The sequence below is a fragment of the Puma concolor genome, chromosome A3 (genome assembly GCF_028749965.1).
Source record: "Puma concolor isolate L17-30 chromosome A3, mPumCon1.1.hap2, whole genome shotgun sequence".
Classification (NCBI taxonomy): domain Eukaryota; kingdom Metazoa; phylum Chordata; class Mammalia; order Carnivora; family Felidae; genus Puma; species Puma concolor.
The window spans coordinates 55,441,657-55,467,999 of NC_141669.1; the positions used below are offsets into that span (position 1 = coordinate 55,441,657).

Consider the following 26,343-nt stretch of genomic DNA (forward strand, 5'->3'; position numbering starts at 1 on the left):
GTCCGCGCCCCCGTCCTCCCCCCGCACCGCACGCAAAGAGCGGCGGGCGGAGGGGAGTACGTGGTCGCACGCTTCGCGCTCCCCAACCAGAGCTCGCCAGAGCACCCCGGCGGCCACCGCCGAGCCGGCTCGCGGGTTCCCGGATGTGCGCCGCTCGCGGAAGCCCCGCCCCCGCCGCCGGCTCCGCGCGCGCTCCCGCCCTCCGCCCCGCTGCGCTCCGCTTTCCCCTCCCTCTCCGCCCTCCCCCTTTTTCGTGCCTTGAGGTTGCGGGTCAGCGCGAGCCACTGCAGTGAGTCCGTCACGGCTCCCGCGCGAGTTTAGGTTGCAGCCCTCGAGCCGCCTGGCCCCCTCTCCCCCTTCTTCCCCTCCTCTCTGCTTCTCTGTCTCTCCCCTTTTTCGCCATCTCTCCTCCCCGCTCTCTCCGTCTCTGAATCTCGACCTTAATTTCTTTTCTTCCCCGCCCGCTCCCGCGTGCCCAGTCACCCGGCCGGCGCGGGCCCCGCCGCGCCGCCTCCCCTCCCCTCGGGCGTCCCGAGGGCCGCAGCCGCCCCAGCCCAGCTGGGCCGCCGCCGCTTCCTGCGGGAGCCCTTCTGAACGCCGACACTCTTCTCCCCCCGCGCCAGCCGCCGACTGCCCAGCAAAATGGTGAGACCTTTGCTTCCCCTATGCACCATCTCTCCTCCGCTCGCCGCTTTCAGGGACGGGGGCGGGGGCGAGCCCCGACGCCCCCGGCCGGCTTCCCCCGGTGGAAAATTCGAGAGACCCAGGCAGGCTGGTGCCGCGGCGGGTCCGAGAGAGCCCTCAGCGGCCCGGGTGCGTTGGCGGCCGGCGGGGGGCGGTGGGCCGGCTGCTTGACAGGGCCACCCCCCAGCCTCTGCGGGGCGCCCCTCCGCCCCTACCCCCCGCGGTCGTCTGGAGTCCGTCCGGGCCTCGACCCCCTCCTCCCGGCCCATGGGCCTGGTCCTGGCCCTTCGTCGCCCCGCGTTACTTCCCTCAGGACCCTCCTCCACGTGGAGACCCCCTTTCACCACCACCCCCCCCCCCCCGCCCCCGACTCGCTCCTTCAAGTTCTGGCATATTCCAGAATCCTGGGGAAATAATATGTGGTAAATGGCTTTTTATGTAAGACCCACTTTCTCTCCAGAGCTGTTCTTTATCCCACTCCATTTTCAAACAGTGAGCCTTGGCAGGAATCCTGCCACTTCTCCCCTTTTCTGTTAGTATTTTGCTGCTGTTTGCAGCCTTATGGGGCTCCTTTCGCTGCTGCTTTTCTCTTTGCACTGGCGAACCGGAAAGGTCCAAGGTGTATATTCACGAAAACGTAGTCCTGCTCGGTCTTTGATAAATGGAGATACTTGTTTTTAAAGCTTCCTTACTGTCAAGGGTTTTTCGTTTTCTTTGTTACCGTCGTAAGTCTCTCTCTCTTGTGGTTGTTTTTGAATCATGGCGATTTAAATTTGTCTTTCCTTACCCTCACATTAATCCCTAGGTAGAATTCATTGCTGTAGTGTTTCAAACCGACGCTAGGGGTGTGTCTCCCGCCTCTGTCACCGTGGCCAAGAAATCAACGACGCCCTTTTAGCCTGTTACCTTACCGGTTCTCTTGCTCTGGGTAGCCGCTGTCGTTTCCTCTTTGCAATCACGAACTGTATACGTAGTAGTTAAAGTTCGCAGTGCTTTTCCATGTAAGATATTCAAACATGGAATTCGGTGGTTACACTTTTTCTAGAAGTCTTCAAACAGTTGTCAGAAGATTTTTAGACCGATTGTTTGACGTTGGGTAATTTCTTGTATTGTATTTCACCCCGTATGTAGAAATCAAGTATTTGAAAATAGAGTGGTGGATTAGTGAAGAGAGAAATTCAGTTGATTGCAACTTAAAATCAGTTTGGTGTGCTTGTGAGGGGACAGAGTGAAACTAGAAAATTCAAGTCAGCTTTTATTGAAAATACAGGGCAAAAGATTAAGTGCACTTTTCAGTGTACTTAAAATCCAGATTAAGAACAGACTTAATAAATGATTAGTGATTTTGATATATAGAGGAAAATTTTCCCTGTCAACTTGGGAGGCTGCTCAGAGACAACTTTGGCCGTCAAAGTTACAAAACTTAGGTTTTTCCAGACTACTACAGAAAGCAGCTTAGATCAAGGCCCTTCATAGAGCAGTCTTTTTGTTGCCATAGTTTTTTGGAGTTAGGAATTGCACTTTAGTGCTTTAACACCACTTCCTTATACATATATTTTACTTGACGGTCAGGATCTTGAAGATCTTTGGCCATTGCAGTGAATGTTTTTACCTGCATTTCATTGTGAGGAATAACGATCCAACTTTTTGTTGCTTGTGTATTATATATCAGAATGCGCTGTTTTCCAAGTAGTTTGCTTGCCTGCTTGCTTGTTTTCTGTGGTGTGTCCCCTCAGGAACCTCCTCTCCCCCTTTTTTTGTTCTTAAGTTTACTTTCCTGGTACTCAGTGTTTTCTTATCTTTAAAAATTTTAAGATTTATTTTATGATGTTTTCTTATAGGTGATTATTTCCCTCTTTCTAGTTTCCTCTTCAGTATTTATTTTCTGATTTACTCTTGGTTCTTTTAGTCTGCCATTCTCTCAATTCCATTTCAGGACCTAGTTAATTTGTTGTGACAGAGGCCTCCCAACTTTAGGATTATTTTGGTCTGTTGAATGTAGTAGCACTGGTTTGAAAGTGTCAAGACGATACCTATAGCTGAATTCTGCTATATAGGATATTAATTAGATCAAATAAATTGGGCTTTGGAGTGATCTGGTTCACTGTTCTAGTTAATGGAGTATAAAGTTCTGAAAATTTTCACTCCCTTTGGAAAACTTTATTATAACTCTTACTGAGTATCATGAACCTGTTTACAGTTTTGTCAGTGGGTTTTAATTTAGGAATTAACTTATAAATATCACTGATTAATTCAAGTAAGGGGAAGGTAAAAAGATTGGATTGAACCTATCAACAATCTTTTCTGACAGGTATTTATTTTAGTTGCTACATTAAATATACTTTATTTCTTCTTTGCCTAAGAGTTCAGTCTTTCCCTCCCTTCACCTCTTTTTGAGTTTTAAACTGTTGAGCATCCAGGCGGGATGAAGATTTTATATACACAACACACACACACTTGAGTACTGTGCTTCTAGGAATTTTCCCTTACTGGTCAGTTGTCTATGGTAAAATAAATATTTATTTATAGAAATACATATAGATAACTTCACCATTTTTTCTATAGGTGGGCATGTGTATTTAAATAGAGTACTTCAGTGTTAATGGCATGCAGAGGAATGTAAAAAGAATTAAATGATAAAATAGAGTGTTTAGTTTTGTGGGATTGAAAAGTTTTTGGAGGAGTAAATTTTTAAGGGCATTTTTAGAAACTTCGTTAACTTTTCATGTATCAGAAATAGTTTTTCTTACCACGTACTTAGGATAATTTAAAAATAGGATTTTATTTTGGATGCATATATGAATATAGTGCGTAAGTAATTGGCTTTTCTTTTAAATTTTGTTTCTTGGGAAACCTTAAATCTTGTAAATGACCTTTTTATATCTCTGTGTTTTTTAAAAATGTTAATTTATTTGAGAGAGAGAGAAAGAGCAGGGTAGAGGGGGAGAGAGAGAATCCCAAGCAGGACCACTCTCAGCATGGAGCCCCACTAGGGGCTTGATCTTACTACCATGAGATCACAACCTGACTCGATATCAATAGTCGGACGCTCAAACGACTGAGCCACCTAGGTGCCCCTATTGTTGTGTTTTTAAACTTATTAAAATCATCTCTACAATGTATAAATAGAACTTAAAACATTTATTGCTGTCTACGATACCTGCACTTAGAGTTGCACACGACATACTCTAATTCTGTGACAAAGGCTACTTCAACAGCAAAGCAAGCCACCTGTCTTATGGTCAGCAGAATTAAAACTGACATCAGTCATGAGGAGAAAATTTCTCTGCTCATTATGTCCCACAGTGGATGAGAAAATTGAAAAGGTGCAGATTGCAAGGTAAAGAAGCTAAGGGTCAGTTGGCAAAGCAGTGCAAGGGACAGACAAGTGTGGGAAGGTTGAAGCATCTGTCATAGGTAGTAAGGCAAGCAAAAGTACAAGGCAGTATAAGGAAGTCAGCTTGGGCAAGGAGGATTAAGTGAGTCAGACTGACCATGGGCCCAGAGTCTGGGCAAGCAACAGGATTCATTCATATCACGAGTACTTGTAGATTTTGTCTCGTGTTCATTGGTTACTGTGCTTGGTTGTTGAGGATGTTAAAATGATTAAGGCAGGTTTCTTACTGTCATTTTCGCCTATAACAGTAGACAATGCTAGTAGGTGTGAAAAGTTAGCTCTAGTTATATGAATAATACAAAGCCTGATAGAAATTGAGGAAAGAGCAAGATCAGTTTCTTCTGGGATAGGGAAAGTTTTATGAATCAGGTGACAATTGAGCTGGGATTAAAAAGGTTATTAAGATTGCAGTAGGCAGAGTTGGAGGCATCAAGGAAAAGACTCTTTAAATCCTGGAGAAAGGAAGAGAAAACATATATTTGGAACACTAGTATTCAAAATGTGGTTCTTGGGCCAGTAGCATCATCTGGGAATTTGTCAGGCCCTAGTCTGGACCAGCTGAATTCAAAACTCTAGGGATGGGGCCAAGCAGTCTAGATTTTATAGCTTTTTAGGTAATTCTGAAATATGCTAACTTTTCAGAGCAACTATTTAGAAAATAGCAAGGAATGTTTTTATTTAAATTTTAGTTGAGTATTTGTTGACATACCTCATACTGGCTGTATAAACATAAGACATAATTGTAATTTCCAAGGAACTTAATCAAGTGGAATAAACAAGACAATTATGCATGGTGACGTGCTATTAACAAACTAAAGTTGGGGATGCTTAAGAGTACATAGCAGGGGAGGGGTACCCAGCTGCATCAGTCAGTGGAGCATGTGACTCTTGATCTCCAGGTTGTAGTTTGAGCCCCACACTGGGTGTAGAGATTACTTTAAAATCTTTAAGTAAAAATACATGGCAGGGGAGAGGCTTAATCTAAACTGGGATGAGGATGAGGCAATGAGATGAATGTCCCTCAGAGGAAGCTTCCTGGGAGAGATGGTGTCTGAGCAGAGTCAAAGGATGCGTATTTAGCCAGTGGGAGAGGTGGTCTGCTTAGAGTATTATGTTTAAAGCCATAAGATATGCAAGCCTGTTTAGCCTGGTTGGAGGGTAGAGGATTAGGGTGGAAAGGAGAAAGAGGGTGGTCAGGTAGATTGAGGCAAGACCATGGAGGGGCTTGCATATCATATGAAGGAGTTAACAATTTTTTCCCTAAAGCCAGTGGGAAGCTATTATTTTTAAGAATGACGTCTCATTTACTTTTTTAGAGAGATTAGTCTGGTAGCCATGTGGATAATAAAGTAGAATAAAAGAATATAGGTATGGGGACCAATTAAGAAATTATTACAGTAATTCATGTGAGAAGTAAGGACTCAAAAAGAATGTAGGAGCAGTGCAAATGGAGAGGAGAGACCAAGTATGAGACATTTTAGGAGCAGAAGATAGGACTTGGTGACTGTTGGATTGTGGGTAAGGAAAGGGATGAACCCTGTGTGGCTTCTGGCTTGGGTGACTGGATAGATGATAGTGGTATCCGTTCAGCAAATATTTATTGAACACCTACTAGGATAAGATTCAGTTCTTCATATTCTAGGGGTATATGAGAAATGCTGTCCCTGTCCTCAAGAAACTTCCAGTTTGTTGGTATGACTTGTTTTATCTCTAGTATTCTCTCCTCATTTGGTAATCAATGCTTGGAATGCTATGTTGCAAGATTCTAAGTTCGTTAGGATACAGTGCTGTGAAACATTAACACTGCCTGCCACATAGATATCATGGTCTAGGATAGAAGAAGCTTGGTATTCTAAAGGTAGGAAGAGGTAACATATGTTAGAACAGTGATTCTTAGTACGTGGATCTTGAACTAGCTGCATCAACATCATCTGGGATCTTGTCAGAAATGCACATTCTCTGCCTAGGAGGTATAGGAAAAGGAGATTAAGGGAGTGTTAATAAAACTGTTAATAGAGGTCATAATCTCTAAGTAACTTCAGTTAAAATCTGGGTGATGAAAATAAGATTGTAAGGAAATGTAAACTCTAAGAATGCAGAGGCCTTGTCTTTAAGATTACAAATACTTGGTATATACCAAATTTCTGTTTTGGACCTGTTGAATTTAAAGTAGTCCTGGATCATCTAGTTGGAAATGGCCAGCAGGTAATTGGCTCTCTATATCTGGAACTCAGAAGAGAAATCTGGGCTGGGGTTAAAGATTTGAACATTGTCTATGCATGTGTATTAGGTAGTAAATAAATGAAGCCATGAAACTGGATGAAATTATAGAGAAAATATAAAATGAGAAGAGGGCAAACCCTAAAGCACACTGCATTTAAGAGGAGGTAGATAGAGGATGAGGAATCTGTGAAGGTTATCTGAGAATAAATTGCCAGACAGTTGGAAAATTAGTTAAGAGTGATGTCAGATTTGAAGGAGTCAGCAGTGCCTAGATTTTGCAAAGATTGGGAAAGAGAACTTACAAGTGTCTTTTAGAAGCATCAGGATAGTTATGGTGATCCTGGCAATAGTACAAGAAAACAGTATTTTGTCCTGGTAGCAAGGAAAACCAGGATGCAGTGAGTGAGGAATAAATAGGTAGCTAGACACTGAGTGTAGATTGTTCCTTGAAGCTTCCACTAGAAGGAGAGAAGATAAAAGCTGCATAGTTGAGGTTTGAGAAAGAATTTATTTGGGGGTAAAAGGAATAGCCTGGAAAGATGGAGTGTGTTTGAAGATTTAAAGGGAAAAGATGGAATTATTAATAGTTTGAGGTTCCCCAAGAAGATAGGAAATATGGTTTTCTTTAGGCAATAACAGATTTTTTTTTTAATGTTTATTTTTGAGAGAGAGAGAGAGCATGAGCTGGGGAGGAGTAGAGAGGGAGGGAGACAGAGAATCCAGACAGGCTCCATGCTCTGCGCTGTCATCAGCACAGAGCCCGATACGTGGCTCGAACATAGGAATCGAACCATGATAGCATGACCTGAGCCAAATGAGCCAAAGTTTAATGCTTAACCAACTGAGCCAGCCACCCAGGTGTCCCGGCATAAGAGATCTTTTTTTTTTCACCTGTTAATACAAGAGAGGAGATAAAATTGAAAACTGTTAATAGAGGTCATAACTCTAAGTAACTTCAGTTAAATTCTAGGTGATGAAAATAAGATTGTAAGGAAATGTAAACTCTAAGAATGCAGAGATCTTGTCTCTAAGATTACAGATACTTGGTATATACCAGATATTAAGTAGTGTTAGAAGGAATATGTAAATGAGTAAGTGGCATAAAGGAGTAAGTGCTGATGAGACCATGGAGGCAATGAGTGTTCCTTTTTTGAGACATTTATGAAAAAAAGGACAAAGAAAAGTTAATTTCAGTGGTTTACAGTTGGGATGTATTCTATTTAGGATAGCAGATGTTGGTATTCTTTTTTTTTTTTTAAATTTTTTTTCAACGTTTTTTATTTCATTTTTGGGACAGAGAGAGACAGAGCATGAACGGGGGAGGGGCAGAGAGAGAGGGAGACACAGAATCGGAAACAGGCTCCGGGCTCCGAGCCATCAGCCCAGAGCCTGACGCGGGGCTCGAACTCACGGACCGCGAGATCGTGACCTGGCTGAAGTCGGACGCTTAACCGACTGCGCCACCCAGGCGCCCCTATATTCTTTAGAATTAGAAGAGAAGCCAGGTGAGGGAGCTCTAAGAAAGGATGATTAATGGAATGAGTCCTAGAAGTGGCAGAAAGAAGAGGGGAGGGATAAAGGGAAAGGAGGGACATCAAAAGAGGGGAAAAAAATCAGAGTGAGGAAAGTAGGCCATGGCAACAGATTTGTTTTAATAATGGAGTTCATGTGGTATGACCTAAATCATCTCAGTAATTTGAGATAGTTTGAGGCAAGATCATCTGAAGTTGAGATTAAGGCTAGGCAAATGGGGTGAGATTGAAGGTGAGGAGTATGGAAAAGGATTATAATACTTATTTGGGGAGATTTGATATGCAGTTAATAGGGTATTAAGTAAATGTTGTTACATAGTAAGTGGACTCAGGAGAGAGCACCAGTGAGTCGGTGACCTAGGGAATGGATCTAGGAAATTGGAGTATTAACAAGAAAAGAGGTTAGTACTTTGTCAGTCTTTTTTTTTTTTTTTTAAGTTTATTTATTTTCAGAGGGAGAGAGAGAGAGAGAGGAATGTGTCAGTGCACGAGCAGGGGAGGGACAGAGAGAGAGGGAGAGAGAATCCCAAGGAGGCCCTGTCTGCAAGGACGGCATGGAGCCTAACATGGGACTCTATCTCACGAATTGTGAGATCATGACCTGAGCCAAAAATCAAGAGTCAGAAGCTCAACCGACTGAGCTACCCAGGCGCACCTGTCAGCCTTTGTTTTAATAACTTCTGATGAAATTACATAGGTCTAAAAGGAACCATTTTTCTGAGTTCAGATTTTATATAAGGGCTATATCTAGTTGTAGATTGATATTCTTAATTTTTTTTAAAGTTCTAAGGACACTATTAATACATTTGCTTAAAAATTCAAATTATACTGAAAGGTATAAATGGCAAGTGAGCCTTTTCTGGGCACCTCTTTTGCTTGTATTGATCAGTGTTAAGTTTCTTGTATACTTTTCCAAAATGGAGCTTTTTGGTATTTTTTTCAACCCACGGCAGTGTATGGATTTATTGCTATTTCATAATTAAAGAGATTTTAACGATACCATGGTCTAGTTACTCCTTACAATGTCATTCCAAGGTTTTTCACTGTATTTCAGTTAAGCACTGACTCAAAAACAATTCAGTGTAGTTTTTTAATCAGCGATTTTGTAATGATTGAGGTTGAAAGTAATCTCTACACACAGTGTGAATTGAACTCACAACCCTGAGATCAAGAGCGTATGTTCTGACTGAGCTAGCCAGGCCCCGCGAGAAAATATTTTACCAGAACATTTTTTTGTACTTACTTTTTCTACTTATCACCTTGTTAAGCATTAACTAAATGGGTAACAATTTCTTTCTTTCTTTTTTTTTTTTAACTTTATTTTTGAGAGAGAGTGAGCAGGGGAGGGGCAGAGAGAGCCAGAGCCAGAGAATCCCAGGCAGACTCTGTGCCATCAGCACAGAGCCTGACGTGGGGCTTGAACTCACAAACCGTGAGACCATGACCTGAGCTGAAACCAAGAATTGGATGCTTAACCAGCTGAGGCACCAAGGTGCCCCAGGATAACATTTTTTTTTTTAATTAAAACAAGAAAATGACCTCCAAAATGTAGTCTATAAAGCATGTATTTTATTTCAAGTTTGCCAGATTAAAATTACTTCCTCACTTTTATACTTCCAAATAAACCTTCTCTTCAGCAGCTCACATCTACTCTCTTTTCTGAATTTTCTCCTTGAACTCCCATACCCTTTTTGTGATTATGAGTTGACAGTTAATGTGTAGATCTGGCACAGGAGTAAATTTCGAGATGTGATTACTGTATGTTTTTGGGTTTGTCTTTGGTTTTGATAATCCTGTACTATAAAAATGTTTTTAACACTTGAAGATTTCTATAAGAAATCTTTTATTTATTTTTTTAAATTTATTATTTTTTTTAACGTTTATTTATTTTTGAGACAGAGACAGAGCATGAACGGGGGAGGGTCAGAGAGAGAGGGAGACACAGAATCTGAAACAGGCGCCAGGCTCTGAGCGGTCAGCACAGAGCCCGATGCGGGGCTCGAACTCACGGACCGTGAGATCATGACCTGAGCCGAAGTCGGACGCTTAACCCACTGAGCCACCCGGGCGCCCCAGAAATCTTTTAAAATTTAGCATTGAAAATGCAGCGACCCGTAGGTTCTTACAAGTTCCTTCCTCAGAGTTTTGTTTTGTCAGTTAAAGCCCTTTATTAGATGTATCATAAGGAGGGCTGTGTTGATATCTATTGCTATCCCAAGAAACATTTCTGTGAGATGATACTTTGAATTGTTTTTGTAGCATAATTAAATTTATCTGTACTTTAACCAGGTCTCTTTTGTCCTTTGTAAATAATACAGAGTATTTTTGTGTGTGAGGATTAGTTATGCATTTTAAAACCTAGGTACAAGGTAGTGAAGCATAGCAACCTACCATTGGCTTTAATGGAGCTGTCTGTTAGCACTTTTATTTATCCTTAATCTGTCTAGTTTTAGGGCTAATTTTTTTTGTCCTATCTACCTGAGTCTGATGCCACAATCTCCTATTATAGGTGTGCAGTAAGCCAGCATCCTGGGGTATTATTTACTTGTAAGGCAGCCTTTAATAGAAATTGTTTTTTTTTTTTTTTTTTAATTTTCAACGTTTTTTATTTATTTTTGGGACAGAGAGAGACAGAGCATGAACGGGGGAGGGGCAGAGAGAGAGGGAGACACAGAATCGGAAACAGGCTCCAGGCCCTGAGCCATCAGCCCAGAGCCTGATGCGGGGCTCAAACTCACGGACCGCGAGATCGTGACCTGGCTGAAGTCGGACGCTTAACCGACTGCGCCACCCAGGCGCCCCAAGAAATTGTTAATGTCAGGAAAGAAAAGTGCGAGTAGGTAGTAAGGGAAATCTGTGATTTTAAATCTATTTGTGTTAAAACTGTTTTCCTAACAAATACAATTTTATGAATTATAAACTAACTCATAATCTTTTTCAAGTAAATAATGAAATTTATGAACAGATATATTTACGCTCTGCTTTTCTGTTTGGCTGTCACTCTGTCATCATACTTCTTGACTATTTGCTCATTTTCTTGTTTTTCAGTACACTACAGTCTAGATCTGTGATGTCCAAATTACTAGCCACATGGGACTATTAAAATTTTAATTAAAATGAATTAAGATAAAATAAAATTATAAATTTAGTTCTTTAGTCACAGTAGCTACATTAAAAATACTTAGTGGCTAGTGGTTACTACATTTGTGCAGATATAGAATGTTTATGTCATTGCAGAGCAGAAAGTTTTATTAGATAGCACTGGTCTAGAATGATTACGTATCTGCATTTCACTGAAAGTTATTATGTTGGCAGTAATCTAATTACCAGCATGAGATTTGGAGTTAGAAAGATTTGAATTTGGATTCTGGTTCTGCCATTCATTAGCTATGTGACCTTGAACAAACACCATAAGCTCTCGACCTTATTTAGTAGTGTAAATTGGGAATTAAGAACACCTCAAATTGTGACAATAATGAGTGTCTGGAAATCCAGTTGGTACTCATTAAATGTATTTGGTTCTTCTTTCTTTGTACTTGGCTTCTTTGTAACGTTGGAACTTGTTGGAAACTCTTGGGAGTTCTTTCCTTTTTTGGCTTCCGTGACATTTTCTGCTAGTTGCTGTTCTGCGTCTCTGACCATTTTTAATCTTTGTTGCTAGCTTTTCATCTGGGTTTGGTCCAAGGCCCTCTAAGTATTGATTGTATCACTTTCCCATTTAAAATCCTATATGTCATAGGATTAACACAGCCTTAACATAGCTCAGAGACTCAATAGGTTCTACCTGTTGCTTACTTTGCTTATTTCACCATGTTCCTGCTTTTGCTCTATGCTCCAACAACTTGGTCTTGTTACGTTTTATTAAGTATTGTATGCTAGGTTTATTCTGCTGTCTGTTTATTACTACTGTCAGAGCTTTTTGCATCGGCTATGTTTGGAATGCCACAAAAGTCCCTCAAGTAAGTGACTGAGCCTCCCACCCCCATGGCAGGTCACACCACGTTCCTATATTATGCCAGCTGCCAGCATAGATTCCTCCATATTATAAGAATTTAATAAATATTTGTTGAACGGGTGAATTGAGTGAATGCATAAATTCTTTGTTTATTTTCAAAGTTTCATCATCTCTTACGTAGTGATGATTCATATCTTCAGCCTGCGTCATTCTTTTCTGTTCAGTATGAGGATCTAACTGCTTATAGGATTTTCACTCTAAATAAAGGTGTGTGTAAGTCACCTCAACTCATCATAACTAAAACCACATTCATTATTTTCTTCCTATTCATGCTTCCATTATTCCCTAATTTTTCTTATTGGAAACAATTATCAATTCATTCACTCCTGGCCGGAAACCTGGCATACCTTCTTCTCCCCTTTACTACTAAAGTCTTAAGCAGTTCTCAGTTGCAGCCTGAGCTAAGAGTAGTAGAACATAGAAACATGTGGCCTGACCTGTGGGGGTGGGAGGCTGTTACTTACTCAGTTACTTACTTGAGGCATTCCTGTTGAGTTCACATACTATTACTGATAAAGAGGAAAACGTATTTATAATGTTCCCAGCATGTTAATACTTTGTGCCATCAAGCAGTGACAGCTGAATCCAAAACACACTAACAAAGCTAAAAGTAGTGAGCCAACAAAGAATAATGTATACTATCCATACAGCCCACATTCTTCCTCATGACTCAGTTTGGCCATTTATCTATGTTGGAAGAATTTATTGCACAGTTCCTCCAGATGTTTGTGCATTTTTCTTTTGTTTCTATAACTTAGTTTCAGATACCCCTTCTTAACACTTTTTTCTGTTACTTTCATCTGTACCTTTATTTTAAAAAAATTTAATGCTTTTTCCTTTTTTTTTTTGAGAGAGAGCACAAGTGGGGGAGGGGCAGAGAGAGAGGAGACACAGAATCTGAAACAGGATCCAGACTGTGAACTGTCAGCACAGAGCCCGATGGGGCCTTGAACCCACAAACCGTGAGATCATGACTTGAGCTGAAGTCAGATGTTTAACTGACTGAGCCACCCAGGCTCATCTGTACCTCTTAAAAGTCCCATACTGGGGTGCCTGGGTGGCTCAGTCAGTTAAGCGTCCGACTTCGACTCAGGTCATGATCTCACGGTTCGTGTGTTCATGCCCTGCCTCGGGCTCTGTGCTGACAGCTCGGAGCCTGGAGCCTGCTTTGGATTCTGGGTCTCCTTTCTCTGCCCCTACCTTGCTTGTGTGCTGTCTTACTCTGTCTCTCAAAAATAAATAAACGTAATTAAAAAAATTTTTTTAAAGTCCCATACTTATTAGTTAGCACATCTTTATGCTTAATTAGGATTTTTGTTGGTTTTGTTGGTACTCTAATTGCAAAGGTTTTGAGTGTCTGCTTCCAACTCTGTTTTCCTTAAGCCGTTTTGTTTATTTGTTTGTTTAAGTAAGCTTTTTGCCGAGCATGGGGCTTGAACTCATGACTCTGAGATCGAGTCACATCCTCTAATGACTGAACCAGCCAGGTGCCCCAAGCGATGTTTTTTTGTTTTTGTTTTTGTGTTAATGTTTATTCATTTTTGAGAGAGAGAGAGAGAGAGAACATGAGCAGGGGAGGGGCAGAGAGAGAGGGAAGCACAGAATCCGAAGCAGGCTCTAGGCTCCGAGCTGTCAGCACAGAGCCCGATGCAGGGCTTGAACCCACAAACCGTGATATCATGACCTGAGCCAAAGGCAGGCGCTTAACTGACTGAGTCACCCAGGTGCCCCAAGCCATGTTATTTTTAATCGTAGTTTTAAGAGCATGAAGTTTTTTCAGGAGCATCAGTATCATGTTATAACAAACCTGTCTTCCCATTTAGAATCCCCCAAATGCCTCTTGAATCACCTTCTTTATCCCCATTGCCCCTGGCATTGTTGGAATTTCATTTATAGTTCATGTGGACTATTTCCATAGCCACCATAATGCTTTGATGTTTTTGCCTATAGTTTCTTCCTTCTTCATTCTGTCTTCCAGAGTTGCCACCAGAGTTTTTCTTCTGAAAAGGAAATCCAGTGTCACTGCCTTATTTGAAAGTCAATGCTACCTCTTCTATTAAAATTTTAAATTCCTTTGAATGCCACTCATGTTCTGATCATTGTTTCTAGCCATCTTTATGGTATAACCGAGTCAGGTTACTTGATTCTCAAGTGTCTCATCTTTTTTTTTTTTAACTTATTGGTGCCTTTGTATATATTTTTTCTTTCATCTACACTGTGCTTCTCCTTTCTCTGGCAAATATCAAGATCCTGCTGGCAATGGCATTGGGTGAAAACTTTACCAACTCCCTCAGGCAATTAATGGCCATTTGTAAGTAACTTTCATAATAGTATATACCATATTTCATTGTGTTTAATGCCTCCCCTAAACTGTGGCCTCCTCTAAAGCAGGGGATGCATTTTTATTCATCTTTGTAAAGCCTGTTCCCATTGTAGTATCTCTCATAGAATATAAGTGTAAGTGGTGGATAGGTAAATAGACACTTTGCTTGCTGGCTTGGGAAGCCAGCAGAGGTGCAGCTGGGTTAGTTATATTTATTGTCTAGGTCTGTGGAGGTATTTGAAAGTCCTATGCTTAAGTGCATTAGCATGGTGGGGAAGCTACTGAAGGATACTATTGATTCTGAAAGTTACAGGACTTCTTTTATGCTTCAAGAGTTTTTTTGTGTATCTGAGTAAATTATCAGTTGGATGTGAGTATGTTATTTCATTTGTTAAATGGTAAGTAGACTTTTCCATAAATAAAGGAGACTCCATGTATAAATAGTGTTTTTGTTTACATAAGTTGATTTACCATAACATTTTTGTACTAAGTGTATTCTAGAACAGCTGATAAACTGAGACTCCCGTTCTAGATCTTTGATTTCTTAATTTAGCGAACTTCTGTGTTTGCCCACTGCATATATCAAACATAGCGTTAGGGACAAAAATGAAGGAAAAAATACATAGCTCTAAAGATTCCATAGCATAGATTGAGTCAGGCATGTGGAGGAAAAAATGATAATACAATACAATTGTGTGTGTATTGTATGTATATGCACACACACACAGGTTTCAGTAGAGCTATTATAAGGTGCTAGATTTCTTCTGGTCACTCTGCTTGTCCAGTTTGAATTTGACATGTAGCAGCTATTTGGACATTTTATTCTGGTCATATTACTCCTAGAATAAAGTTGTATGATGTCAGACAATTAAGTACTGAAAGAAGACTGTCGTCATTTTGTTGTTATGTTGCTTTCAGTGAATTTTATTTGATGTTATGGAACATAATATGGTGTGGTGGAACACTGTTGAGATATAAATTGGAAGACCTCTAATGGAGTATGCTGACTTACACACACACACACACACACACACACACTATTTGTAAAGTGGCCACCAGACTGACTGATTAAGAGTTCTTGTGGGTACTGAGTAAGATAATTATTAAGGTGCTTGATAAAGTGCAAAATACTGTTTAAAGTTTAAAAAATCAAACTACTAAAGGTGGCTCAGTTGGTTAAGTGTCTGACTTCTGCTCAGGTCATGATCTCGTGGTTTGTGAGCTTGAGCCCCACAGCTCAGAGCCTGGAGGCTGCTTCAGATTTTGTGTCTCCCTCTCTCTGCCCCTTCTCCACCTATATTCTGTCTCTTTCTCTCTCTCTCTCTCACAAATAAACATCAAAAAAGTGTAAAAGAAAAATCAAACTACTAAAAACTAGTCTGTAGTATTCTTAGCAGATCTGGGTTTCATAATCACTTCATTCTGATTTCTGTGCAGCCTCTGTCTATTAAGTACTCATTAACAAAGTAGAAAATGTATCAGAGTGTTGGGTATAAGTAACAGAATACCCACCCAACTAAATGTGTCCCAAATAATAAGGAATGTACTAATTCACAAAATGAGAAGCCCAGAATCAGAGTTAACAGAGTGGTTCAGCAGTTCGTCCAGTTTCATCAGGGACATAGGTCAAGATCACATTAAAGGTCCACTTGTCCAAAGAGGACCGCCGCAATTTCATATACCAGCATATGCCTGAAGAAAAAAAAAGCAGGGAGCACTTTCTCAAGTGTCTCTTTTTATTAGGTTCCAAGTCTCATTACAGATTTTTTCTTAAGTTCCATTGTATTTTCCAGGTTTCTTACATACCAAAAAAAGACCTTTGTGCCTTTTGACCACCTTCCTTCAAGGCAGATCTTCTAAATTGTCCCTAGCTTACCTTCCATCACTAGGCCTTATGTAATAAAAACAAGCTCAGTATTTTATTTGGTGCTCTGAACAGAAGTCACTGATTACTGATGGGATTGTAGGCAGTGAAATTATATCTGGTTTCTGATGTTAATACTGTATTTCTTCCCTCACCAATACGTGGCTATAACCCTGTGTTGTCAGCCTCTTCACAAAAGTATTTTTTGTACCTAGGTTACCCTAATCAAAATTCTGCTTCCTTACCAAGGGTATCACTTGCCTTGCGCAGCAGCCGCCTCAAGTGAAGGAACAAGTTGGAAAACTTTCAGTAAAAGACCAGACAGTAAATATTTTAGGCTTTGTGGGCGCCATACAGTCTTTTGCAACTACTAAACTGCCATTGTAGCTTGAAGCAGCTATAGATAATACACAACAAATGAGCATGGCTGTGTTGCAAAAAAAACCTTAGTATACAAACACAGGTGGTGAATTCTTTCTAAAAGTGCAAACATCAAAAGAAAAATAAATTGAACATCATAAAAGTTAACTTTTATGCTTCAAAGAACATCAAGGAAATGAAAAGACAACCCACTGAATGGGATAATTTTTTACAATTCATAGACTGATAAGAGACTTCTGTCTAGAATATATAAAGAAGTCTTACAATTCAACAATAAAAAACCCAGCTAAAAAGTGAGCAAAGGATTTGAGCAGACATTTCTCCAGAGAAGATAAACACATGTCCAATAAGCACATGAGAAGATGCTCAATATCACTAGAGAAATGCAAATCAAAACCAAAAAGAGATACCACTTCATACCCACTAAGCATGGCTATAATCAGAAAGACCAGATAAGTGTTGGTGAGGATACGGAGAAATCAAAATCCTCATAACATTGCTGGTGGGGATGTAAGTGTTGTAGCTGCTTTATAAAACATTTCTATAACATATTAAACATAGAGTTGTTATATAACCTCGTAATTCCATACCCAAGTATCCACAAGAAATGAAAAAAAACTTGTATATGAATGTTTATACAGTATTATTCATAATGGCCAAAAAAAAAAAAAAAATGGAAACAGGCCACATGTATACAGATTAAATAAATTGTGGTATATCCATATAATATTGGCAATAAAAATGAAGTATGGATTCTTGCTGTATTACATGAATGAACCTTGAAAATATTCTAAGTAAAAGAAGACAGTTATGGAATACATACTGTATGGTTGCATTTATATGTGGTATTCAGAATGGGAAAGTATGTAAAAACAGAAGGTAGATTAGTAGGATGAGTCAGGGAGATGGGGAGTGACTGTCAGTGGATATGGGCATTCTTTTTAGTGTGAGGAATTTGATTGTGGTAATGGCTGCACAACTCTACAAAAAACCATCCACTTCAGGTGGGTGAATTGTATGGAATGTGAATTATATTTCAGTATAAAGCTATTTATTTTAGAGTGTGCGAGTAGGGGAGAGGGGCAGAGGGAGGGAGAGAGAATCTTAAGCAGACCCCATGCTTAGCGCAGAGCCCAACACAGGGCTTGATCCCACGACGCTGGGATCATGACCTGAGCTGAAATCAAGAGTTGGACACTTCACCGACTGACCCACCAAGGGGTCCCTAAAGCTATTATGTTAAAAAACCAAACCCATAAAAGCTATGGTAATCAGAACAGAATGGTATTGGCATAAAAACAAACACCTAGATCAGTGGAACAGAATATAGATCCCAGAAATAACCTACACATATATATGGTCAATTAATTTATGACAAAGGAACAAAGACTACACATTGAGAAGAGGATGGTCTGGTCTCTTCAGTAAATGATGTATAGAAAACTGGACAGGCACATGCAAAAGAGTGAAACTGGACCACTATCTTACACCATATACAAAAATCAATTCAAAATGGATTAAAGACTTAAATGTAAAACCATAAAACTGGAAGAGAACTTAGCTCCTGGACATCTGTCTTGGTGATGATTTTTTGGATTTGACAGCAAAAGCAAAGGCAACAAAAGACAAAGTGAACAAGTGGGACTGTCACACTAAAAAGCTCATGCACGGCAAAGGAAACTGTCAACAAAATGAAAAGGAAACCTGACTGGGAAAAATATTAATAAATCATATATCTGATAAAGGGATATTATCCACAATATATAAAGAACCCTACAACTTCATAGCAAAATGACAGTCCAATTTAAAAAATAGGCAGAGGATATCTATAGACATTTTTCCAAAGAAGACATACAGGTGGAAAACAGGTACATGAAAAGATGCTTAGCATCACTAATCATCAGGGAAATGCAAATTAAAACCACAGTGGGATATTACTTCACACCTGTTAGAATGGCTGTTACTAAAAAGCCAAATAATAAGTTTTGATGTGGAGGATGTGGAGGAAGGAGAACACTTGTGCACTATTGGTGTTAAGTTGGTGCAGCCACTATAGAAAACAGCATGGAGGTTCCTCAATAAATTAAAAATAGAACTGTATGAGCCAGCAATTCCACTTCTGGGCACTTATCTGAAGGAAATGAAAACACTAACTCTGAAAGATGTATGTACACTCATGTTCATTGTAACATTTACGGTAGCCAAGACATAAAGCAACCTAAGCGTCTATTAATGGATGGATGGATGAATGGATAAGAAACTGTGGTGTGTGTGTGTGTGTGTGTGTGTGTGTGTGTGTGTGTAGGGTGGAATATCACTGTCATAAAAAAAGGAATCCATCTGCAACAATGTGGATTGGGGGCAATATGCTAAGTGAAATAAGATAAAATTACTGTATGATCTCACCTGTGGAATCTTAAAACCAAAAACTGAATTCATGGATACAGAGAATAGATTGGTAGTTGCCAGAGGCAAGAGATGGTGGATGAAATAGGTGAAGGTGGTCAAAATATACAAACTTTAGTTAGAAAGTAAGTCATGAGATCTACAGCATGGCAACTATAGTTCATAATACCGTACTGCATATTTGAAAGTTGTTACGAGAGTGCATCTTAAAAGTTCTCATCACAAGAGGGGTGCCTGGATTGCTCAGTCGGTTAAGTGTCTACTCTTGATTTCCGCTCAGGTCATGATCTCACAGTTTGTGGGATTGAGTCCCATGTTGGGCTCTGTGCTGACAGCCTGGAGCCTGCTTGGGACTCTCCCTTTTTCTCTGTCCCTCCTCTGCTTGTGTGTGTGCATGTGCGCCCTCTCTCTCTCTCTCAGATAAACATTAAAAAAAAAAGTTCTCATCACAAGAAAAAAAATTTTGTGACTGTCTATGGTGATTGATGTTAACTAGACTTACTATGGTGATCATTTCACAATATATACAAATACCAAATCATGTTGTACACCTGAAACTAGTATATGTCAGTGATGCTTCAATTAAAAAAAAAAAAAAAAGATAATCACTGAAAAAACCAAACCAAACCCCTAGAGATGGTAGGCCTGATATGCTTGGGGCCATAGTTTGGCAACCCCCTAATAGATTATTACTTCTTAATTCTCACGCAGAGTCATTTCCTTCTATCTGACTGTGTTTTCCTTTATCTCTTTTCATTGCTGCCTTCTAACATCTTCCTGGATACTCCAGTTTTTCATTCACAATTTAGTATCTATGTCACATTTTCCCTCTAGGATCCCCCATTCCTTAATTGTTTATGCACATCTTGCTTTAGTCTTCCTTGACCTTTTGTTTTACTAACTTATACTTTGAACTGCTTACTTTCACACTAGTTAGGGTAGTTGGTCTCTTACCATCATCCAGAACTGTGCTACTACTGGGGTTATATTTCCTCTGTTCTGAGATTATTTTCTTAATTATAATTACTGAAAATGCTATGCATACAGAGTTTTCTATTTTGTTTTAGGATTATGTATGTTTTTAAATTAAAATATAATACCAAATTATTGTTCCAAGTTGTTGGATGGTTTCTGTGTAATATAGTGTTTTATATTTTCCATTGCTATACTATTCTCCTTAGCTGTCTCCACCTATCTCACACCCTATTATTGTCTCGTTTTTGTGATTGAGACTATGTTAGATATATGAACAACACATTTTAAATTGCTTTGTCAGTGTAAGTTGGCAGTGACTAGCCACTTGAACCTAAGTTTTCCGAGATGAGAGGAAAACGGTTTCAGTAACTTACAGCTTCTCTTATATAATATAGAGAGGATATAGCTTTATCATATATTGGTGAGAATACTATGGGAATTATGTTAGTGTGAGTTCAAATTTGGTCTCTGTCACTACCAGTTTTGTGATCTTGTGCAAGTTGCTTAACCTTGACATCCCTATTTACCAAGAAGATTGGAGGATAAATGAGATAAATGTATGTAAAGTCTCTAAAAGAGTGCCCAGCACATAAATGTTATTTCTTTTTTTTGTATTCAGTAAACTTTTCTTTTTTCCATCCATATTTCTATTTACAAAGCTAACTTGTAAAGATTATTTTCTAGATCTGTCAGCTTTTGCCTTTAAAAAAAAGCCCGTGAGAAGTTGACAAAGTAACATTTATAGTTTTGCATGTTTTGTTTGAACTAAGGTAGTTTTTTCTTTTAAGTTTATTTTGAGAGGGGTGGGGGAGAGAGAGAGAGAACAACAGGGAGGGGCAGAGAGAGAGGGAGAGAGAGACTCTCATGCAGGCTCCCTGCTGTCAGCACAGAACCCAGTGCAGGGCTCAAACCCATGAACCATGAGATCATGACCTGGGGCCAAAACCAAATGCCTAACTGACTGAGCCACCTAGCAGGAGCCCCGGAACCAAGGTAGTTATTTAAAAATTTAAGTTAGTGCATCTGAACTTAGTCTGAGATATTAGGACTTTATATAAAGAATTGTTTTAATTTGATGGAAATAATGTTATTGTTATAAGTAAAACCAGATGAAAAGAGCCAGCAGGGTTTTTGCAAACCTAGACTTTCAGAGAGGTCTCTGCTTTAATAAAGCTTTTGTTGTGTCTGTTGCTACTTGAGAAGTATCTTACACCTTTGGGAATGAAATCTTATTCTTAAATCCTTCCTTTTATTAATTGCTTACAGTGTATTAAACACTGGAAGATATCATTCTTAACTTTTTGGACATACACTCCTGTAAAAATTTTGGGTTGGCATAAAGATGATTAATTGGTGAACGGACTGTGTTTAAAGTTCATATGACAGTTTGGAACTTAACACGTTTTCCAAAGAAATAACAAAAATGGATGTACCTAATAAAGATTTACAACAAAAGCATATTTCAGTGATAATTCAAAAATATTTATTAAGTATTTTCTATGTGTCATGCACTGAAGAATAACTGTAATGAAAAACAAAACAGTAAGAATACAATCCATTGAACAAATTTGTGGGATGTAGCTAAAGCAGTGCTGAGAAGGAAACTTAACAGCGCTAAATGCACATTTCAGAAAAAAGAAAAAAAGTCTCAGTAATCTTGAACTCCCATCTCAAGAACCTGAAAAAAGATAAAAAACAGCAAAATCTACCCAAAGCAAAGAAGGGGGAAATAAAGATAAAAGCAGAAATCAGTGAAATTGAAGACAAAAACAGAGAAAATGAATGAAATCAAGAGTTGGGTCTTCAGAAAGATCAATAAATTGATAAACCTCTACAAGATGGGGAGGAATAAAAGAGGAAACAAATTCTCAGTATCAGGAATGAAGTGGAGGGTATCACCATAGACCCTTCAGACCTGGCAAAGATCATATGGATATACTATGAACAACTCACATATAAATTTGACAACTTTGATGTAATGTAATGGACCGTTCCTTTAAAAATACAAACCACTACTGTTCACCCAATATGAAATAGATGATTTGAGTAGCCCCCATTACCTTGATACCTGCCCCCAAAGTACAAACACTATCAACTTTCCCATATTAATGTATATGTAAAAATTTTAACAGAATGTAAGCAAATAGAGTTAGTTAAGCAGAATGGAAAGAAAATTGTATACTATAGCCAAGTATGAGCTCACTGCAGGGATGCACAACTGGTTCACTATTTGAAACTCAGTATAAATAATCTGTATGAACAACTAAAGAAAACTCACATGATCACATAATTTGATGGAAAAGGCATTTAATAAAATTCAGGACCCATTCATGGTTTCTTTAAAAAAAATAAAAATACATGGGGGAACTAACTCAGTTGGTTATGGAATATCTATAAAAACCTATAGGAGGGGGGCGCCTGGGTGGCTCAGTCAGTTAAGCGGCTGACTTCAGCTCAGGTCATGATCTTGCGGTTTGTGGGTTCAACCCCGTGTTGGGCTCTGTGCTGACAGCTCAGAGCCTGGAGCCTTCTTCAGATTCTGTGTCTCCCTCTCTCTCTGCCTGTCCCCTTCTCGTACTCTGTCTCTCTCTCAAAAATAAATAAGATTAAAAAAAAAAATCAAACCTATAGGTAACATTATACTTAATGGCAAAGACTGAATGCTTTTCCCATGAGATCAGTAACAAGGCAAATATCTGCTCTCACCACTCTTTCAACGTAGTGATGAAAGCTCTACCTGGAATAAGGGAAGAAAAAAATAAAGGTATACAGATTGGAAAGGAGGAAAATCTCCCTATTTGCAGATGACATGATTGTCTACATAGGAAATCCTGGGAAATCTACAAACAAAAAACTAGAACTAATGAGTTCAACAAGTTTGTAGGATATAAGGTAAACATACAGAAATCATGGTTAATTTTAGAAGAGAAAAATAGGATTGGTTAGGTTAGCTATTAGGTAAATTTTAAACTGCAAAATAAAATAATAGGTATCACTATTTCAGTCCCCAATATGCAGTAGGATCTTTAAAATAGTTAACATTATGTACCTTCAGTCATTTACTAGGTGAAGTTATAGAGTAAAATTTTGGAGTATTTATCAGGCTAGAAAATTTTAGGGTTTTGTTTTTCTCCTAAAATAATTTGACAAGGTCAGATGTTACTAACTTCTGTTGGAAAACTGGTCACTTTAACAGTGGTATACTGTATTAACGAACATTTCTGTCATACGATAGCATCATAACTAATTTTTATTGAGTATCTACAAAATCCCTGTTGCCAGATTTGTTGCTATAACTAAGGTCATGTTTGATTTGTATTGCTAACAGCATCTGCTGTTTTTGAGATTTCTTGCCTTATACTGTCTGTTGTACTGGCTTACAAAAGAACATAATATAAAGTTAAGCATACTCTGTTTGGGAAACTTTTGTCTTCTGGACCAGCAGGATGCTTCAAGGTGTTTCTTGACATTCCATGTCTGCCTTCTCTCTCCCTATCCCCCTCCCTCTCCTTCTCTCTTCCATATTTAAGTATGTCTAGCATCTTCATTAGTAGTCAAAAAACAATATACCTAGGAGGATCCCTTGAAATCATCTAGTTGAACTTTTTAAAATAACTTTATTTTTATCTTTTAAGTTTATTTAGAGAGCGAGTGTGTGCACACGCAGAGGTGGGGGAGTGACAGAGAGAGAGAGAGAGAGAGAGAGAGAGAGAGATTCCCAAACAGGTTCTGCGCTGTCAGCTCAGAGCCTGATGCGAGGCTCGAACTCACGAAACTATCGTGACCTGAGCCAAGATCTAAAGTCAAACACTTAACCAACTGAGCCACCAGGGTGCCCCCAAACTTCCCTATTTCCTGAATGGAAAAGTCAGGTCTAGAGAAAGGGGTACTTGTGAACTCAGCCTGATAGAGACAAGAGATTGGTCCCTGGAAGTCTATGATCTTTTCACTTCCTTTCACCCAAATTGATCTATCCACAGTTTGAACCCCTTGTTGTATACTTCTGAGAGTAAGAAATAATCTGTCCTCAAACAAGTATTAAGATGGTTAGTGATTTTACTTTAGAAACTGATTTCTTTATAATAATTATATTAACTGTGGGAAGTTGGCAAACTTTGTCTTTCAGCAGATGAAGACTTTTGGACTCTCACATTTTCTTATTTAGTATTTTTCAAATTTACCATATTGTAGTTATCAATTTTGATACACATTAAATCAGGAATAGGAATATTTCTGGCAAAGAAATGAAAGTATTTTTGGATCTCTTTTATTTCATTTTGTTTAGAGTTACTTTGATCTTGAAGTGTCTAGATGTAAGAGAATAAAAATAAATTTTATGAATGCATACTGTAAATTTTAGACTATTTTCAAAGGGCTGCTGTCAGAATATGTAGACATTTATCTTTAGTAGACTTTAAGAGGTGACAACATTGTCTTATTTGGTTATAGGCTCTTCTTGGGAACTATAAATATTACTTAAGTATTAGAGTACTGCCTGCTTATTGGACATCCAAGTGCTTAGTAGATACTTATGAGGGTGAGTATCAAGGGAAGCAAAAATCTAAAGTTCTTTAATAACTGGACGTTTAAGAATTTATTGAATAATGTACCCTTTAACTATGTTCGTTCGTTTTGTTTGTTTTTTGTGTTTATTTATTTTGAGAGAGAGAGAGAGAGAGAGAGAGAGAGAGAGAGAGAGAGAGAGAGGGAGTGTGTGTGAGTAGGGGAGGGGCAGAGAGAGAGAAAATCCCAAGCAGGCTTCATGCTGTCAGCACAGAGTCCGATGTGTGGCTCAGGGCTTGATCTCATGAACCATGAGATAATGACCTGAACCACAATCAAGAGTTGGATGCTTAACTGATTGAGCCACCCAGGTGCCCCAAACATGTTCTTTAATATGTTGATGCTTAACATGCCACTTAAACCAGGTTCCTAAAGGCTATCTGGATTTTTACATGCACCTATAAAATACTTCCTTGCATAGATTTAGGACAGTGTTAAATTTGGCAAGGGATATCAAAGGATAATGAAAACAATTGCTGCCTTCATGGAGTTTAAGATCTAAGAAGGGGAGTAAGTAAAGGATGAAAGAATTAGAAGGACTATAATTAGACTGTATTAGAATTAAAATTACTATAAGCTTCTGGTTTCTCATTGAAAACTAATCTAAAAATATTAATTTGTTGCCTTGAAATGAGTATGTTATATAAACAAAAATCCATATAGTTCTTGAATTATATGAGAGGAAACTATTACTATTTTAAAAGAAAGTGATGATATATATATATTACATATATATATATTTTTTAAGTTATTTTGAGAGAGAGGGAAAGAGAGTGAGTGGAGGAGGGGGAGAGAGAGAAGGAGAGAGAATCTCAACCAGGCCCTGCACTGCCAGGGTATAGGAGCCCGATGTAGGGCTAAACTCAGGAACCGTGACATCATGACCTGAGCTAAAACCAAGAGTCAGATGCTTAACCAACTGAGCCACCCAGGCACCCTGAGATGTGTATATTTCTTAACTAGAGACTTGAATCTATGAGTTATAAAGCAATTCCATTATACTTGAGATCAGTTTTATTGAGGTATAACTTACATATAGTAAAATTAACCAGTTTCAGGCATACAGTTAATATGTCTTGACAGATGTATAGTTTTGTAAGCACTTTCACAATCAAGATGTAGAACATTTCTTGTCACTCTAAAATGTTACCTGATACCCTCTTAAATCCTAGCAACCCCTGATCTTTTGGTAACTATAGTTTGCCTTTTCTATTACTTATAAATGGAATCATGCAGTATGTAATGTTTTGTATCTGGCTTCTTTCACTTAGCTTACTGATTTTGAAATTGATTTATTTTGTTGTGTGTATCAGTAGTCTTTTCCTGTTCACTACCCAGTAGTACTCCATTGTCTGGATACACCACAGTTTATCCATTTGATGGTTGGTGGACATTTAGGTTGTTTCTTGTTTGGACTGTTGACAACAGAGCTTCTGTGGATATATGTGTACAAATCTTTATGTGGACATGTTTTTATTTCTGAATGTTATGTTAAACTTACTATTAAGAATCCGTCAGGGGCACCTGGGTGGCTCAGTCAGCTAAGCATCCGACTCTTGGTTTCCACTCAGGTCATGATCTTACAGTTTGTGAGTTTGAGCCGCACATCAGGCTCCCTGCTGACAGGGCAGAGCCTATTTGGGATTCTCTCTCTCTCTCTCTCTCTCTCTCTCTCTCTCTCTCTCTCTGCCCCTCTCCCGCTTGCGTTCTCTCTCTCTCTCTCTCAAAAATAAAGAAATACACTTAAAAAATTATTAAAGAATCCATCAAATTGTTTTCCAAAATGTGTTATTCTGCATAAAAATTTCAGTTCTCTATCTTCAACACTTGTCATGTCAACATTTTTACTTTTAGCTACATATACTGTATACGTCTGGGTGTTGATTCTATTGCTGTGTTACAAATAACCGTAAATTTAGTGGCTTAAAACAGCACTTAACCATAATGCTAGTTTAACATGGGGTGTCTCTTCAGGGAATC

At 39.0% G+C, this 26,343-nt stretch overlaps 1 protein-coding gene across 1 annotated transcript in view; it reads left to right on the plus strand.

The window, feature by feature from the left end:
- The first annotated feature begins 239 nt into the window (after window positions 1-239).
- PPP3R1 (protein phosphatase 3 regulatory subunit B, alpha) overlaps window positions 240-26,343 on the plus strand; it is a 69,127-nt gene continuing 43,023 nt past the window's right edge. Inside the window, exon 1 of the mRNA XM_086700971.1 lies at window positions 240-645. Coding sequence (XP_086557097.1) covers window positions 643-645 — 3 coding nt within the window. The 5' untranslated portion in view covers window positions 240-642. The remainder of the gene's footprint in view (window positions 646-26,343) is intronic.